General features: G+C 38.0%; 4 protein-coding genes across 5 annotated transcripts; all 4 read left to right on the forward strand.

Moving 5' to 3' along the window:
- The first annotated feature begins 1,257 nt into the window (after positions 1-1,257).
- LOC148426543 (H-2 class II histocompatibility antigen, A-U alpha chain-like) lies at positions 1,258-3,301 on the forward strand. Its single transcript, XM_088410103.1, has 4 exons — positions 1,258-1,594; positions 1,694-1,954; positions 2,634-2,915; positions 3,007-3,301. Exons 1-4 carry the CDS (start codon positions 1,519-1,521, stop codon positions 3,135-3,137), a joined length of 750 nt encoding a protein of 249 aa, XP_088266229.1. The 5' UTR covers positions 1,258-1,518; the 3' UTR covers positions 3,138-3,301.
- Positions 3,302-4,383: 1,082 nt separating this feature from the next.
- On the forward strand, positions 4,384-7,900 carry LOC148426544 (rano class II histocompatibility antigen, A beta chain-like). Of its 2 annotated transcripts, XM_088410235.1 has the most exons (6): positions 4,384-4,608; positions 5,116-5,165; positions 5,509-5,772; positions 6,265-6,543; positions 6,897-7,007; positions 7,751-7,900. In XM_088410235.1, exons 2-6 carry the CDS (start codon positions 5,117-5,119, stop codon positions 7,852-7,854), a joined length of 807 nt encoding a protein of 268 aa, XP_088266361.1. In that variant the 5' UTR covers positions 4,384-4,608; position 5,116; the 3' UTR covers positions 7,855-7,900. The 2 variants fall into 2 exon arrangements, with proteins under 2 accessions (XP_088266361.1, XP_088266360.1); XM_088410234.1 differs by lacking the exon at positions 4,384-4,608 and having other exon boundaries at positions 4,691-5,165.
- Positions 7,901-8,395: 495 nt separating this feature from the next.
- On the forward strand, positions 8,396-10,813 carry LOC148426545 (H-2 class II histocompatibility antigen, A-U alpha chain-like). The gene is made up of 4 exons (XM_088409373.1): positions 8,396-8,563; positions 8,660-8,917; positions 9,945-10,226; positions 10,297-10,813. The coding sequence occupies exons 1-4, from the start codon at positions 8,506-8,508 to the stop codon at positions 10,425-10,427; spliced, it is 729 nt and encodes a 242-aa protein (XP_088265499.1). The 5' UTR covers positions 8,396-8,505; the 3' UTR covers positions 10,428-10,813.
- A 192-nt stretch (positions 10,814-11,005) lies between these two features.
- On the forward strand, positions 11,006-13,643 carry LOC148426546 (SPRY domain-containing SOCS box protein 2-like). The gene is made up of 3 exons (XM_088409372.1): positions 11,006-11,474; positions 12,047-12,787; positions 12,871-13,643. The coding sequence occupies exons 2-3, from the start codon at positions 12,061-12,063 to the stop codon at positions 12,999-13,001; spliced, it is 858 nt and encodes a 285-aa protein (XP_088265498.1). The 5' UTR covers positions 11,006-11,474; positions 12,047-12,060; the 3' UTR covers positions 13,002-13,643.
- Positions 13,644-13,799: the final 156 nt, after the last annotated feature.

Below are 13,799 nucleotides of genomic sequence, written 5' to 3' on the forward strand. Positions count from 1 at the left end.
TTAGGTGTCATGGTTTGTTGGGTTGTGGGTTTATTTTGAGGGGTTCTGTTTCTGTTTACGTTTATAGTTCCGGTTTCTGCCCCTGTCGCGTCTGCCTGCGTTAGTTTTGATTTAGTCCACCTGTCTGTTACCTGCGCCTCGTGTCCTCCAATCTGCTCCCTTTGCCTGTTGTCCCTGCCCAGCTGCCATGTGTTAGTTTGATTAGTTTGTGAATGTATTTAAGCCTAGTGTCTGTTACAGCCCGTGTCGGATCATTGTCTCTGTCGTGTCAGGTCATTGTCGTCTTGTAGTCCCGTCTCGTCTCGCCCATCAGTTTCGTGTATTCCTGCCAGCCTGCCCGTAGTGTTTGTTTTCCGTTTTTCCAGCTTGCCTGCGCCCTTAGTTTTTGCCGTCCTGTTTTTCCCGCTTTTTGTTCCCGTTCGTTGTATTAATAAACATGGATTTCATCAACCCCCTGTCCCGACGCTCCCCTGCTTTTGGGTCCTCCGCAACCACGCCGGCGTTCACACCCGCCGTGCACCCCCGTGACATTAGGTTCTTTTTCGATACAACAGTACTCCGATAACATCTACTATGTTATGAATCTCCTCAGATGTGCTAAGATAACGCTCCGATCTCTACAAATTCTATTAATCTCTCACTGAGTGAAGACAAGTGGAAATCAAACCAATACCGTTTCATTAATGACACAGAATGGTTGACAGAATGGTTGCCTACCTTTGTCTAACATCAGCCTCGAGGCTAGATAAAATAGTAGTTAGCATGGTGGGAGTCAGCACCGAATTCTGTAATCAAAGCATCCTACATTTCTAACCCGTATGCATGTTTCAAATAATACCATGCAAACAATCAACGGATCCATCCATCCATCCATTTTCTGAAGCCTCTTATTCTCACAAGGGTCGCAGGCTTGCTGGTGCCTGCGGGCTTCAGGCAGTACAGTCAACTGATATTTAACATAAAATCTATTATATCATTTATATATGTCCTATTATGGACAAAAAAATGAAAAAAAAAAGTCTAGAATAGTAGGTGCATTTGGCCAGTTTTGAGAAAGGGGATGTTATAGCTAGAGACAAACTTGTTAACTCATTTGAAAGAGCATCATGTCTTTGTGAGTACAATTGAAGCATGAAAATACAGGTATATACAGTATGTACAGTATGTACAGTATGTACGGTCACACAAGCACATCTTCCAGAGACATCTATAAAGAATAACACGGGCTTTCCAGGTATAACCAAAGCAACAAACATTTATGGTGAATGATTTTTTTTTTTATAACATTAAGAACTCACTCGTTCAAACAAGACAAAGTACAAACGTTTCACTTTGAAGAATGTATGTATATTTAAGGTCTTTAAGTTCCAGTTTAAATTCATTCAGCCATTAAATCTGAGGTAATGTCTGCAGATAGATTAAAACCTGTTTTGCAAGGTTACAGTCATTACACGGAAGAAGCCATGCTCACAGTGAAGTCTTTCATTTTCATTTCAGTCATGACCGATCAATGAGTTGATGATCTGCAGCTTAAATATGAAGATTTTCACTTGCATCTTTCTGATAATGAAATGTCTCTGCATTTATTCACAAGGTAAGAATTAAATTAATACGTTTTCATGTGACATCCATACAAGAATGGTGGCATGTTCTTTTAAGAAGTGATTTGACTCTAGCTCTTGTTGTATTACAGTTCCTCTGAAAACCTGGTTGTCCCTGTCCTGTTCTGCCGACACTTATTCTGAAGTTATGGCAGACAATGGCAATGAGATTGCATATGTGGATTTTTCTCGGCAGGAGATTGTTTACACGATTCCCAACTTTATCATGTATGATCCACGCGTTGTGGCAGACAACCTAGTTTCATACAAGGGGGCAAAGGTGAACATCAAAAACTGCCAGAGGCTTTTAAATGTCATTAAAAATGATGTTGAAATTCCAACCTTCATACAAGGTAAACTACTTTTTTTTCAACATCTACAGTATATTCCTACAGTTATCTTTAAAACAATTTACACATTAGACATTAAGAGCACTACAGTTCATTTGAAATGAAACACAAGTAATGAGAATGTTTGAACAAATGACGAGGACGAAGAAAAGTACGTCTGCCATTTATACCCATACATTGAAATGATGACATTAAGACAACTTAATATTCAGCTGTGTCCAAAAAATTAGGGATAGAAACTTCAAATCATTTTATTATTGCAACATCATTTTCAGTATTAGCATCAATTTGCATTGCTCCCCTTCAAACCGCAACAGTATGTTACTCGATATATGATGTAGAAATGCCTAAAAGAAGTGTGTTTTAATTGCAAAGCTATAATTTATGTAACCACTAAAATCAGGGGTAGACCTAAAATCGCATTTTTGTAGAATTCACCCAAATTGCAGTAAAAGAAACAAAGAGACTTACGGTATTTGAAGAGAAGCCTTTTAGACGCTTATAGCATTATTGTAAGTCTCAGATTCTCTGCCCTCTTCAGATCGATTTTTTTCATCGGGAAAGTTATGAAAATAATTTATAGTTGACATGTTCATTCCTGTTGCATTAACTAATAACCTTATGGAGTACTACATATAATGTGTACCCAGTGATTATGCCTTTTCCACTCTGCCCCATCCAGATCCTCCAGAATGCGCTATCTACCTTGCAGACGAGCTTCAGATAAATCAGGAAAACACCTTGATCTGCTTTGTTGATCATTTTTTTCCACCCAAGATCCAAGTTCACTGGACTAAAAACGGAGTTGAGATATTCGAAGGGGTGACTCTTGGTCGATATCATCAAAATGAGGATGCCACACATCACCATTTGTCAACACTGACATTCACACCAAAGGAAGGGGATATTTATGGATGCATTGTGGAGCACTCAGCCTTGGACAGGCCACAAACAAACTTTTGGGGTAAATATTTTCATTTGTTTTAGTTGTTAATATGAAAACAACAAATGCTTGTGCAATAAAAAAAAAATTGTTGCCTCTTTCAATGTAACAGAAGTGGAGTTCAGTCACCCAGGCATTGGACCAGATGTTTTCTGTGGCATTGGCCTGACTGTGGCCTTCTTTGGAGTTGCATCTGGAGTTTTTTGGGCAGTCAAAGGGCGCCATGTGACCCCTGTTTTGTAATTATAGCTTCCATATTGATAAATAAAAGCAGAGATTCTCCACTAGTGGTGTCCACTCAGGGTTGCATGAGATGTAACAGAGGTTTGGTATGATATTTACATGTTTCCATTTTCAACCATAAGAGTATTTTCTGTATGCCTTAAATAAAAACAACATGAAAGGTATGGAATGGTTTAATCACAGTCCAACCCCCAATGGAAACGGATACGACTTACTGCTGAGAATCCGGACCAAACTCTGACATAGGTGCTACAGGGACCGAACGGCCAGTGTCAAGGGGTTTAGTACCCTGTACTCCCGAAGCAACAAAACTCCCCAAGGGACACAGTTGAACGCCTTCTCCAAGTCCATAAAAATGAATACTGGATGGGCCAACTTCTTGAACCCTTGAGCATCCTGCCCAGGGTGTAGAAATGGTCCACACTTCCACGGCCGGGGCGAAAACCACACAGCTCTTCTTGTATCTGAGGTTCGACCTCCTGATTGACCAGATGATGCACAAGCGAACACTGCCGACCCATCCAGATCCCCATATCTGTTATGAAATAACGATTAACTACAAATACGATTTTTATATTATTTATTGTTTGATTATCTATTGTTGTGGTTACGTGGCAGTTAATCTCTCATAAAGCATCGTGACAAACCAATTGATAATTAATATAATGATTTTCAGACAATATGTGGGATTTGGAGTTGCAGGTCATTAGATTTCAAGTTACGGCCGTAAGCCTGTGAGTCAAATTTCATAAAATAATTTATGACTAAATTGGACAATCACGTTGCAAACGATCAGTTTTTGATGTACTGAATTGTCAAAACAACGTATGATTGCATGACTATAGGGGGAGCAGATGACTGACAGATCGAGTGACTCTGCATAATCGCTTGGCGCGATGTCATCTTGATTTTCGTATTCAAGTCAAATCCAAAGGATCAGATCCAGGAATGCAAAGGATCAGATCCACTGGCATCATTATACTCTGAAAATTCGCTAATAACCTGATTAATGTTACCAGCCGTGCGTGCAGCATGCATGTGTAGTCCCATGATTGGCGTGGAGGAAGGAAAATGCATCCCTCTCACCCTATTTCCCTCTCACCATGCAGAATAATGTCTCATTTGAACAGGTTCCCCTAGCACTACATTTGCTATTCACTGCTTTGGGGAAGTATTAGACCTCTTCTCATAAATGTTTGCATAGTTTCCCCACTTTAATACTTAATAGTGCTGTTTGTTTTCTGCTTCTTACACCAGTCAGTATTTAGATATTAGTTCTGTTGCATGGGTGACCATTGTGTCGATCGCAATCGACCAGTGGCCCGCCTGGCTATTGATAGTCGATCGCATGACATCTTCCCTGCCTGAAAGGTGAAGCAATGAGTACGTCAATCGTAAATAAGCTCAGCGAGTCAGACTCTGTCTCTGACTGCAGTTGGACAAATCTGAACATGTGAGTGACACAGCCCAGGTGTGTATTTTCATTCATAGTGTTTTATGAACCTGTAATATTACTAAACATTGTTTGGTGATATAACTGCCAAAAATGGAGATATTAATTCATGTATTTTTACATATTTGCATCAGTGGTAATCACAAACACACAGACACACACACACACACACACACACACACCACTCCGGTAGATGGCAGGAGCTGGGCTGTTGGAAAAGTAGATCTCGGGCCAAAAGTTTGGGCAAGCCTGTTCTATTGGCACTCTGGTATTCGTTTTGGTTACACAGCTAACAAGTATAGCTGTAGTCTTCACGGCGGAAAAAAAAGCATACTACTATATGAAAGCTAGTGCAACTGGTTTGGTGTGAGTTTTTTTTCACTTGTGTAGAAAATTGGTCTTTTCCACAAATAGGGTCAACATCACGAGAAACGTCAGCATGAATCAGTTTGCTGAATTACCACGCCTTAAACTGTCAACTTTAGACTCTTGGGACTTCACTTTCACTTTTCTTTCCGTTGGCAGCATGCATATTTTCTCATCACTGTGTGTTTGTCTGGTAATTTTCAATGCAGGTGAGTGCATTTTTAATACACTATATATTTTTGTGTTTAGAAATAAAGGGACCACAACATTGGTAAAACACTGAGAATTTGTTTTTTTAATCATTAACTCTAAAAATTAACAATGACATATCTAACTTGAAATCCAAAGCCAATACTAAAGATGTTATGTCTTTTAAGTCAAAAAACATTGGTAAATTAATTGCACATATTGTATTTCATATCATCACAATGTTTGTCTTGACAAATTACAGATGTTTTTTTTTCCAACTAATTAATTGATGAAGATTGGCATCTTCATTGTATTGGTGATTTTTTTTTAAAAGACAAAATCTTTTTTTTTTTTTTGTTACAGATGCCCAGTATATGCATAATCAGGTTCACTGCGAGGGAACTGCAAAAGATGGTCATGATGCAGTTGTTGTGGATAAATCCTACTTTAAAAAGATGCTTTACCTTCAATTCAACAGCACCTTGGGAAAGGTTATTGGCTACACAAAACAAGCAGGGAAATTTGCGGACATTCTTAACACAGGCTTTTATTCACATGGCATAAAGGAAAGTTTACAAGAATGCAAGTCATGGATCAGACATGCATATGATGCCTTAGCAAAGAAAGGTGATATATTATATCTGACATTAAATAAAAGTAATTGCGACGTGACAAGCAGAGTGATTGATCACTTGCCACCGACACTTTTGTATCTTGCAGTTGATTATCGCTTATTCAAATGAATGAGTAATGATGCAAAAATCTGAATTTTACACATTGCATTATGAAAGTGTTAAGCAAGGGTCTTGATAATTGTATGAATGGATTTAATTTTATGAAACTATGACTGTGGATGGGAGGTTAAATAATGACTTCTCAGCCATGTTTTTTTAAATTTTCACATGATAACAAAGCCCTTTCTTAGAATCTGGTAACTTCTGCGGTCACACTCATGTTTTTTGGTCTTCATGGGAGAAGATGTATAATAACGAGATGTATAATAACATGTTTCCATGCAATATGGCAGAGTTCTATATTTCAACGTTATTTAACTATGACACTGTTTTATATTTAAACATACTTTCATTGTCACTTGTGATGTTCTTTGCTAATTCACAGTTGAGCCAAAAGTCCGACTGCAATTAGCAGCAGCGGACAGCAAGCATCCAGCTTCCCTTATCTGCAGTGCGTACAACTTTTATCCAAAGGATATTTTGGTGACCTGGTTTAAGAATGGCAAAAAGATTACATTTGGTGTTAAGACCACTGAGTCACTACCCAATGGCAACTGGCTTTATCAGAGGCACTCACACTTGCAGTACATACCAACATATGGGGACAAAATCAGCTGTATTGTGGAGCATGCCGCCTTTCAGAAGCCAAGGATTTATGACTGGGGTATGTACATGTAACTCTTGTATTAATTATGATAATAAAATGTTTTGTGTTTTGAAAACTGAAAATTATGAATTCATAATGAAAATGCTTTGTATAATGTTGTGATGCTCGACATGCGACACAAACAAACATATACACACACACACATTGAATGCATTTGTCAACACATTCAAGATTTTTAAACTGAGAATGCAACCTAAATGACAATGTGTGACAACATTATTTTACACCTCATTACATGACATAGAAAACACAGTTGACCTCAATAGGATCAACCTGAATGCTTCACCTTCAACAAATAACCCTAGTTTTTAAGTCAACGTGTTATGCCAGTACTGTACTTGTATTTTCAGAGCCCATGTCGGAGTCCGTGAGAAATAAGATCATTTTGGGAACGATGGGGCTGATAGTGGGTCTGGTTTCTTTATCTGTTGGTCTGATTTCCTACAAAAGGAATGCGCCTGGTAAGAGATTCATGCAGATTAGGATGAAAAAAATGGTACTTCATTTGATTCCAGTTCTTATTTGTTGTCACTACATACATTTTTTTCTTCTTTTGGACTTCCTGGAAACTGATGTTTCAAACTTGTTTGCTGTATAAGGTACATTTTACAGGAAATTTAGAGTAGCTATATCAATGAATTCACATTTTTTTAACAGCAAATAATTTCAATGGTTCTAAAATGGGAGTACATGTGCTACTAAGAGTACATAATGGCACTTATTATCAAGTCTAATTTGATTATTTTGAAATGCAGTGTGACATTACATTACTTTTTTTCAAATTAAGAACAATTCCTATTGAAAAATGAATCAATTTAGAACTTAATTTTTTTTTGACTCCTCTGCAAACCATTGTATGCCTTTATTTTCTTAAGTTTATGCAGATTGTCGTGAGACGTTAGTGACACAATACTGCAGCAGACGAGCCCAAAGAAATAAAACAGATTATGTTTTATCTACGATCTACTGTATCTGGAATTGCTGAATAAAATACGCCTACTACCACAAATGTAGTTCCAAAGTTTAATATATCAGACACGGATGGTAAAAACACTGTTTTGAGGTTTGTTTGTTTTTTTTTCATCAAAAATTACTTTGTGCTTTGTAAAACTTGACTAGTTATGTTTGAGAACCATTGTATTAGATGATATGGTATACCAGCTGAGTGTATGTGTGTGATAATTTATTTATTTTTTATTTCCAGTGCAAGAGAGCATGTCAACAACAGGGGACAGCAGGGACGAGCAGTCAGGGGAATTAGAGGAGACAGAGACTCATCTGCACCATGAAAAGTCAAATGAAAAATAAATATGACCAAATTTAACTAAAGTAAATAAAACTAATTTCAATTTTCCCTCTGGTCTTTTCTATGTCATGTATATATCTATATCTATAAATATCTACATCTATCTATCTCTCTCGCTCTCTCTACATATATATATATATATATATATATATATATATATATATATATATATATATATATATATATATATATATATATATATATATATATAATTTTTTTCATACAGTTTTACATTCATTTTTCAGTGCCACCTGTGAATTAAAGACATGGGGAGGACATTAACCAGCAATGCAAGGAGCCTGATAGTGATTCTGATCATTCAACTAAAACCAAAGCAATAGCAAAAGTCACTGATGTGTTTAACACATAATAATTTACACTGTTCAAACGTTAATTGTTGTACACTTGACTGGATCCTTCAATTAAAATAATAAGTAAAATTTTTACCAAATAGATTTAGGCGTTAAAGTTGCATTTTAAATTCATACATTCATTAAATCTGTTCCTCTTATGGAAACGAAAGTTGGCTAAGAAACCTGATTTTCAAGCTTAACAACATGGAAGTAATCATGCTTACTGTACATTTGCTGTGAAGTTTTATTGACTTTCATGTTTCTATTCATCATGAGTTGAAGGTAATTTGCAGTTAAAATATGAAGCTCTCCACTTTCATAATCCTAATACTCAACTGCCTCGACGCGTGCTCACAGTGTAAGTATTACATTGACACATTTTCATGTGATATCTTAGTTTGAATGATAGAATGTTCTTCTGAAAAGATTTGACACAGCATTTACTATGTTTCAGATGTTCTCAAAACAGGGATCTCCCTGTCCTGTTCTGCCAACACGGATTTTCAAGTGTGGACAGATAACGCGAATGAGATGGCATATGCTGATTTTATCCAGCAAGAAATCGCATACACTGTTCCCAAATTTATTGGTTTGGATCTAAGTTTGTTGCCACATTTAATTACATACAAAAGAGCAACCAGAAATGTCGTATTGTGCCAGAGGATGTTGATGTTTGCAGAAAGAGATGTCAAACATCTAGAGGACATAAAAGGTAAAGCATTTTTTAAACTTCTACATTGAGTTAAGTTTAATTGTTGAATCGTGGCAGAGATTTTGCCATTATAAAGAAACAACCTCATGTGGTTGAAGAGAAGAGTTTTTAGACTTTACACCTCGAACAGTTCAATTGAGGACTTCAAAGTATTTGTGCTGTCAATGTTTGCATGAATTCCATGTTGGAACCTTGGTTTGCCACTTGGTGTGGCTCTTTCTACCTTCAGTTTTTTCTTCACTAAGTAAAAATCAAGTTATGCTGGCTTCACATCGGATTTGGTTGGAGCATAAACAAGCATTCTTTCATTCACACTTTTGGGCATTTAGGTAATTTTCGGTTGTTCCAACATACTGTAAACTGGCATACCCAGAGAAAACCCACACAAACAAAGTATTGCAGGTGCCTTAAATGTAGACGTATAAAAGTAATATTTTTGTGAACCGTTACGTGGTTATTTCTTTTTCCAATACCTTTGATTTAAAAAAGTGATGCAGTTTGGCATTTAGAAGCCGTTTTGATTTTCATTCTATCTTCCCTTTTGATTAATTCAACACTTAAGAAATATGAAGTTTTGTTGGAAATGGCGACACCGTATTGATAAAAGCCACAATGATTTGAGTAATCAAAGACTACTCAGAAGACGTGAAAGCCTGAGCTCCGTTTGCCTGAATTTGGACTGAATTACGTTTCACTTTCCAAGGACTTTGTGAAGAATATTGTAAATATTTAAGCACATCATAATTTTGAGATGGTTACATGGTTGGTTGTGTCGCTGTGGTTCTGCGAACTATCAGACTGATTGCTATTTATTGCTAATCTAATACCTTGCAATTTTCTGATAGCTTAATGCCAATAAATGTGATAACAGACCTCCTCACACCATGACAAAAGTTCCATTCAACTAGAAGAGTTATGAAATTATTGTATTGTTGACTTGAAAGGTTTATGAGCACTAGTGTTTCTTGAACTATAATAACCCTACATTAAATTGTGCCAATTGACTTTTCCGCTATGCCCCCTCCAGACCCACCAGAGAGCATTATCTACCTTGCAGAGGAGCTTCAGATGGGTCAAGAAAACACTTTGATCTGCTTTGTGGATCATTTCTACCCACCCGAAATCCAAATTCATTGGACCAAAAACAGCATTGAGGTTTCAGAGGGGGTATCCCACAGTCGATATTACTTCAACGAGGATGTCACATTTCACCAGTTGTCGACACTGACATTTATGCCAAAGGAAGGGGACAGGTACGGCTGCACTGTGGAGCACTCAGCTTTGGACAGACCGAAAACAAAGTTCTTGGGTAAATATTATTATAAAAATTGCACACATCAGAGCAATTACAATGTTAACTGTGTCCTTTAACATTCCAGAAATAGAGTTCAACCATCCCAGTTTTGGACCAGATGTTTTTTGTGCCATAGGCCTGACTGTGGCATTATTTGGAGTTGCTTCTGGAGTGTTTTGGGGAGTCAGAGGACGCTATGTGGCGACTGGTTTGTGATTCCATATTGATGATTAAAATGCATATCTTTTTTAAGTCAGAGATTTCCTAACGGTGGTTCTCTCTTAAGCACATGTTCAGCTCTGGTCCTAGGGGGCCGGAGTCAGCGTTTTCCAGACATATCTCCCCAAAACACCTGACTCAAATGAATAGCTAATCAGCTCTGCAGGATTTTCAAAAAAATCCTAATAATTTGAATCAGATGTGTTTGGGAGACAAAAATACCGGCCCTCGAGGACATAACTTTGACACCTGATGTCTTTAAAGGTTGCATGAGTAGTGTAGTAGTTAGTAGCATTTGGTAGAGGTTTGATACAACAATTATACATTTACCTGTATTTGTTTGTTATTTTTACATGCCTTTTTTCTGATGGTCACGGTTATTCTTGCGCGTATATTTTGTTGCATTTAGGAAATAAAAAGTCAAAACTGGAAAAAGAGCAAAGTTTATTTAACTAATTGATATAATTATATGTTATAAACAAATCATTCATATTTTACTTATCGCTATCCTGCATGTAAGGAAATATAGAGGGAGAAAAACGTTTGCGCATGCGCATCTGTGGGGAACAAAATGAGTCGGTTTGGATTCTATTTCATTTTTGTCGTCTTGTTAGTTAAAAGCCCAAGTCTGCTCCTATTTCTGTGTTTCGCCATTTTCGTCTACGTCCATTATAGAACACGTTAGCGTGACAATCCTAATTTCCATATCGGTGTTGAGAACGTTGTTAGAAGCCGTATAGTGTATTTTACTGTCCATAAAAAAGGAAAACGAAAAAAAAAAAAACCCGCCGTCCGCCAGTCTGGGCTGTCTTGTCCTCGCCGCTGGGGCAGTGCGTGATTTGGCGTCAGACGAGTCCGGGGTGATGGACAGCGCCGTGCCTGTCACGGAGGTCGTCAAAACAATTCGACAACACAGGCGGCGCTTACGTTACGGCCGTGTGGATACGCACTATAAATCCGATAAGAGTATGTGATTAAATGGACACGAGCACAAACGTACGAGGCAGACAGCCCTCGGACGCACGGAAGGCACCATCACAACAAGTAAGACTTTACTGTTATTACTGACTTGTCCATCCATTCATTTTCTACAGCCGCTTATCCTGCTAAATGCAAAACTGGATGCTATTGATTTATGGAACGACCTCTGGGTCCTGGGACCCTGCAGGGAAATCCCCATGCTACGATGTATGTTGCACGATGTGTGTTCTGAAATTGACAGTGCAGAAAATGCACAAAAACATTCAGTTCCAAGTTAGTTTGATTTTATTTTCAAAATAAAAGCAAGTGGTTGCAAAAGATTTATTTTAGTTTTATTTATCAATTTGCTTTTATGATGAACACTAGAGATCTGTGACTAATTACTGTCAAGAGGCTAAAAGTCTGACTATCTGTACAATTTTATATTACCACATATATTTATTGATTAATTTGAGTTAATTAGTTGTTGATTAATCACCGTTCTTATAGACTCTCAATGTATTTTTTCACCCGTTGCAAATGTTTCCCATTATAAAATCGGTGAGGGGTGACAAAAATACAGTGAAACATGAAAAAAATGTCCCACCTTATGTTCAATAATAAAGACTTTCTTCTTCTGCGGTAATACTCAACAGATCCATTCATCCCAATGGGTCTTTCATTTTCAACATGGCTGCATAGCAGGACAAGGAAGCATTCTCCTTCCTATGCTTCTGTTTTCTGTTCTCTGGCCGTCTCAAAGTCATCTCGACTGGAAGTCGTTTTGAACTCCTCTTCAGCTCCTCCAGGACACAGTCACTCACGCTGGAGCTCTCTCCATTGCTCTCCTCACTTCCTGCTGTCTGCCAGCCAGGAAGAAGCAACGCGATTACCCATTGAGTTTAGCAGCGACGCGGTGAGGGCTGAAAAAGGTGTGAAGGACGGGCTTCATGTGTGGGAGGTGATGTGGAAACCCAGCCACAGAGGAAGCCACGCCGTCTTAGGCATCTCCAGGAAGAGCTGCCCTCTGCAAGCCTCAGGTTATAATGTACTGGTGGGAGCAGACTGTCAGTCCTGGGGCTGGGAACTCCAAAGCAATCAACTCTGGCATGACAGACAAAGTCGGGGAGCGTACCCAGAAAAGAGGAGAATGTGTTGCACTAAAGCTGCAGAGGTTTTTCCATTAGGTCAGGAGGTGCCAGTTGCACCTTTTCCCATCCCTGAACGCATCCTCATGGTCTTGGATGCAGATGCTGGGACACTTGGATTTGTCGTCGACGGACACTTCCTCGGTGTTGCATTCAAAAATCTCCCCCGCGGGATGGAGCTTTTCCCAGCCGTCAGCAGTGTGAGAGGAGGAGCCTGCATACAACTCAGATATCTGAACGGCGCAACTCGTGAGTTTTTTATTTATGGTTCTGTGCTTAAGCTAGAAAATTACTTGAGATGATTATGAATGTACTCTCTTTCTTCTTCTCAGGCGATCCCCCGTCCCTGATGGCTTTGTGTGGACTCCGCATTCGCCACCAGTTAGGAGTACAAAAGCAAAATCAAGTGGACAAGCTTCCTCTTCCACCTGTTCTCCAATGCTACCTTCTTTCCAGTCACTAGTTTACCATGTCCACAATTACAGTAAACACTCCATCATGGTAGTTATGTTCTGGAAATAAGTGAAATCTGCTACATACAAATACCCTATTTAAATACTCTGTCGGCATTTTCTATGACACTTATTTTTTGCTGACTTCAAACCAACTTTATAATAAAAGTACTGTACTTACCTTATTTCACAATATATGTATATAAATAATCATGACCAAATATGTACATTTCAAAAATTAACTTTCTTTAGGAGTTAAACACAGGATGGTAAAATACAGACATTCAAAAAGCTCTTTCCAATACCTTCAGCCAATATGACACGGATGTTGAAACTTCTCTTCTTCTCTTTCACTTTTCCAGAGATAAATGCAGTTGTGCACTGCCATCTGTCGGCTAAAAGTGTCCAGAACTGTATAACACACTGTTCTGACAAATTAAATCTTTGCTTTACTGTATTTGTTAACCACAAAAAAACAGGCTGTTTAAATTTTTACAGTATATGTTCTTTTGGGGTCCATGTTGTCGTTTCTGAATTGTATGGATTTTGCCAAAGTGATATTCCTTGATGATATTCGAATTTGCACATTGCTATTTTATATTTTTGTCTGATATTCATGTTTTGATTATGAATAAATAAGATTTTCATCAGTTTCTCCGTTTTATTAGTATTTTCTTCACCACAAAATACTTATTCTTTCAAACTGATTGGTATTTATTGCTAATCTAATACCATCTGGAGGACTAGTTTTTACTTTAGCCATATAACACTGAAGTAACAGCATGAGTAAAATTTTGGGCTACTCCACC

Source organism: Hippichthys cyanospilos, chromosome 3 (assembly GCF_059441005.1).
Source record: "Hippichthys cyanospilos isolate Australia breed blue-spotted pipefish chromosome 3, RoL_Hcya_1.0, whole genome shotgun sequence".
In the NCBI taxonomy this organism is placed as follows: domain Eukaryota; kingdom Metazoa; phylum Chordata; class Actinopteri; order Syngnathiformes; family Syngnathidae; genus Hippichthys; species Hippichthys cyanospilos.